Source organism: Saprolegnia parasitica (assembly GCF_000151545.1).
Source record: "Saprolegnia parasitica CBS 223.65 unplaced genomic scaffold supercont2.774, whole genome shotgun sequence".
Classification (NCBI taxonomy): Eukaryota; Oomycota; class Saprolegniomycetes; order Saprolegniales; family Saprolegniaceae; genus Saprolegnia; species Saprolegnia parasitica.
Window position 1 is genome coordinate 1 of NW_012157168.1, and position 3350 is coordinate 3350.

At 54.3% G+C, this 3350-nt stretch overlaps 2 protein-coding genes and 1 non-coding gene across 3 annotated transcripts; 2 read left to right on the forward strand and 1 right to left on the reverse strand.

Annotated features, from left to right (window-relative positions):
- The first annotated feature begins 216 nt into the window (after positions 1–216).
- Positions 217–290, forward strand: SPRG_30225. Its single transcript has one exon. It is a non-coding gene; the product is annotated as a tRNA-Ile (tRNA).
- A 310-nt stretch (positions 291–600) lies between these two features.
- SPRG_17784 (hypothetical protein) lies at positions 601–1362 on the reverse strand (the record flags this gene model as incomplete). The annotated part of the gene is made up of 3 exons (XM_012357181.1): positions 601–997; positions 1052–1278; positions 1333–1362. 3 exons carry the CDS (start codon positions 1360–1362, stop codon positions 601–603), a joined length of 654 nt encoding a protein of 217 aa, XP_012212571.1.
- Positions 1363–3010: 1648 nt separating this feature from the next.
- SPRG_17785 (hypothetical protein) lies at positions 3011–3250 on the forward strand (the record flags this gene model as incomplete). Its single annotated transcript, XM_012357182.1, has 1 exon — positions 3011–3250. A coding segment is annotated over one exon (240 nt), but the record flags the coding sequence as incomplete, so codon positions are not given.
- Positions 3251–3350: the final 100 nt, after the last annotated feature.

A 3350-nucleotide genomic window follows, 5' to 3' on the forward strand; every position in this document is an offset into this window, starting at 1 on the left:
CCACCCATCGGTGCGTCAACCAGCAGCCCAGCTACCGCGACCTCAATCATCTTCAGTAATACTATTATTCGTTCGACAACGCGTAGTTAGGCGAGAGAGTGTACACTGTAGGTATTTAAAATGGCCCTTACTCCCAGCTCATTCGATTTCATGACTAAATTTTACAGTTTTCAATAATAACTTATTGGCTTCAGTCTTGCGAAATGCTGCGCAACTGCTCCTGTAGCTCAGCTGGTTAGAGCGGTGGTCTTATGAGCCGCAGGTCGAGGGTTCGAACCCCCCCTGGAGCACTTTATTGCACTTTTTAGAAAGACCCGCACTATGCAAAGATGCTATAGGAACGCATGACAATACTGTAATCAAAGAAATATTGTCTATTATTTTCCATATGGTTTAGAGCAGCTGGTATATAGGTATGCGACACAATTGTGACGTCACAACAAGTGGCGCTGTGGAGCTGCAGAGGGAGTCTACTTTTACGGTGTGCGATTGTGTAATACCGGTATTTTGAATGCACACCATCGTGTTTTGTAGTGAAATGCTTGAGAAGGCAAGGGGTGTAGACCGATGATTACGCGAATTAAATAAGAGAAAATGAGCTCAGACTTGGACAGAAACGCTCATGTCGGGCCAAAAGGCAACGTTCATGGCAATGTCCGCAGAGCTCGGTGGCGCTTGAAACTCCACAAACTCGGGCGCCAGCGGCCAAAGTTGTGCCGGCTCCATCGTGACCGGCGCGAGCACCATGGTTCGGTCCATCGCGAAATCCAGTGCCGAGGTATCGGGATAGTCGGACACGGGCAGTTGCATCCAGTTGGTCCAGTGCTGCTCCACGTTTTCTGCCTCCGTCAACGGCGTCATGTGGAGCATGGTCGAAAGGTCGCCGTCCTCAAAGTCGAAAAGGTCCATGGGCAGCTCGGTCGTCGCGGGCGCCGTGGCGCTGGATCTGGCGTCTTCCTTGCCCATGCGAGCCCAGCGGCTCTGACACTGGCGGTAACTAGTTGTAGGCGTAAGGCTAACGTGCCATCGGCGAGGGGTGCATCGTACGTACCAGCGGGTCTTGACGATTTCAGCCACCTTGAGCCACTTGCTCGTCTCGCGCATGGCAATACGGAGCCGGTCGTCTTCGTCGGCCGACCACGCGCCCTTGTTCTTGGACGGAACGCTAAACTCCGAGAGCCATTTTTGGCGGCAATCTTCGGGGCCATGGCCGGGAAAAGCGGCAGCCGCCTTCTTCCACGTCGTGAGGCTCGGTTGGACGGACTTGAGACGCACAAGCTAGTTCACAGAAGCATGATAAGTCGACTGGCGTGGCAAGGATCAATTTCCAACCTCCTTCTTCGTCCACTTGTTCGAGGCCATTGTTGTTGATAAGTGATAATGTGAAAGTGAGCATTTCGGTCGAAACGTTGAGCGATGCGAGCGAACGTCCAATAGTATGCAGCTGCCCTTATCGAATGCACCCACGCAGCAGCTGCGCCGCGTGAGTAAGTATCAATATGGCAAGCTATCAACTCGATATGGATGTGGCATCGGTGCATCCAAAGAGCCCTTGGAGCATCTGAAGAAGCCTCTATTAGCGCACGGCAGCGCCTATGAGGTACTACTTAGCTATACGGCAAGATTCAGCAGGCTCTGGTGGGATACGGCTTCTACGCTCTCTCAACCTTGCGAAGCGATTGTGGTGCGACATGAAGCAGAGAACTATTGCCAACTTGATAGTATATCAAGTGGCCAAGATGGGCTGAGCCATCTGCTATGAAGCTGTGAATTCATTGGCCACGTCCCGGGAGCTGGGTTGTTGAAGTATCGACTGGTTCCGAAAGCTGTCCAGTTATATCGTTCGCTTAGTCGGTATTGTATCAAGCTTGCACGCTTCGCGGCATCTGCGACACGAAGCGGTGTCTTGATTGAGGGGGATTGAGCCGGATAACACATCGTATCCGGTATTTCTTGGCGCGCAATCTCAAAGTCAAAAATCGCGCGAGGTTTGGAGCATTGAGATCTGCACGCTACGAAGATCTTGAGGCGACTGAACTACATACGGAGGTGCAAGCTCAAACCTCGCTCATGGTCCACATGTGTGTAAGCTTGCTCGTACGAGCAGGGGTCATTGTCGTCGACCGTGGGGAAGCAAATTGCACAGATCTTTCGCCGCCCAAGATATGGCTCTCCGATCACACCGGTACGTACAAGAGAAAGGGTCCATTTTCTACGAAAGAAGATGAAAGTTCCGCAACGCCATGACCACCACGTTGCGCGATTGGCCTCCGGTGTGCTCACAAAGCTTTGGTTATCGAGGTCGAGTCACGACAACCAACGATATCGGTCAGCGAGGGTTCGATACGAACATCGCTCCTCACGTGTCGAGACGAATGGATCCCAATGACCCTGCGCATCACCCGAGTTGCATTTGTGCCACCCCTAACGTTTACGCTTCACGACAACAAGAAAGTTCCGCGATGTAGGTTGTCGGTCCGCTTCCGTCCTACTTCCACCATAGCGCAAGCAGTGCGACGACCAACAGCGGTGCAGGCGCAGATCGGGGGCCATTCCTGACCTGGCACGTATTGCCGCTCTCCCACAGAAGCTACAGTATGGCAGCGAGGCCATACATTACAAGAGTAATCTATATCCTTGATGGCAGCCATACCTCTGCGGTAGACTCTACGAGACAAATGCCAGGGCGCACCAATGTACCAACGAAGTAAGAAATTGTACTTGGCCCACACAACCCCATTTTGAGAGCCCGCAACTGTGAGCTGAGTCGGAGTGTACTCCTGACCTTGATCATCTAAATATATCTCGCGTGGCCCATGCAATCGCCAGCGAGGGTCCGTCGCATCAAGATCAAGGCCCCGGACGACGTGGTCGAGGCAAAGCTCCGCGAGGCTGGGGACCCGCCACGCGTTCCGCTTGAGTCGATGACGTGGCGCCTCGCGACGCCGCCTCCGCAGCGCTACAACTACCGCCCGCATTTGCGCCAAGGCAAGGCCATCGCCAAGAAACGATGGCATGCTCATGTTGCGTAGGCGGGTCGGGCGGTACGCTTGATGACGCGCTCTACCTCTTTGGCGGATTCGAAGACAACGGCGAGCGGTCGAGCCGCCTCGTTCAGTACAGCTTTGCGACGCAGATGTGGCGCACGATCGAGTGCAGCGGAAACGTCCCGTCGCCTCGCTGCGGGCACGCCTGTGTGATCGATGCAGCAAAGAAGGAGCTCTGGCTCTTTGGCGGCCAAGGCCCCGAGGTCGGCCTCAACACCAAGAACCTCTACGACGACCTCTCGATCTTGGACCTTGCATCTTTCGTGTGGCGCCGCGCAGTCGTCTCGTGCGCCGGCGCTGACG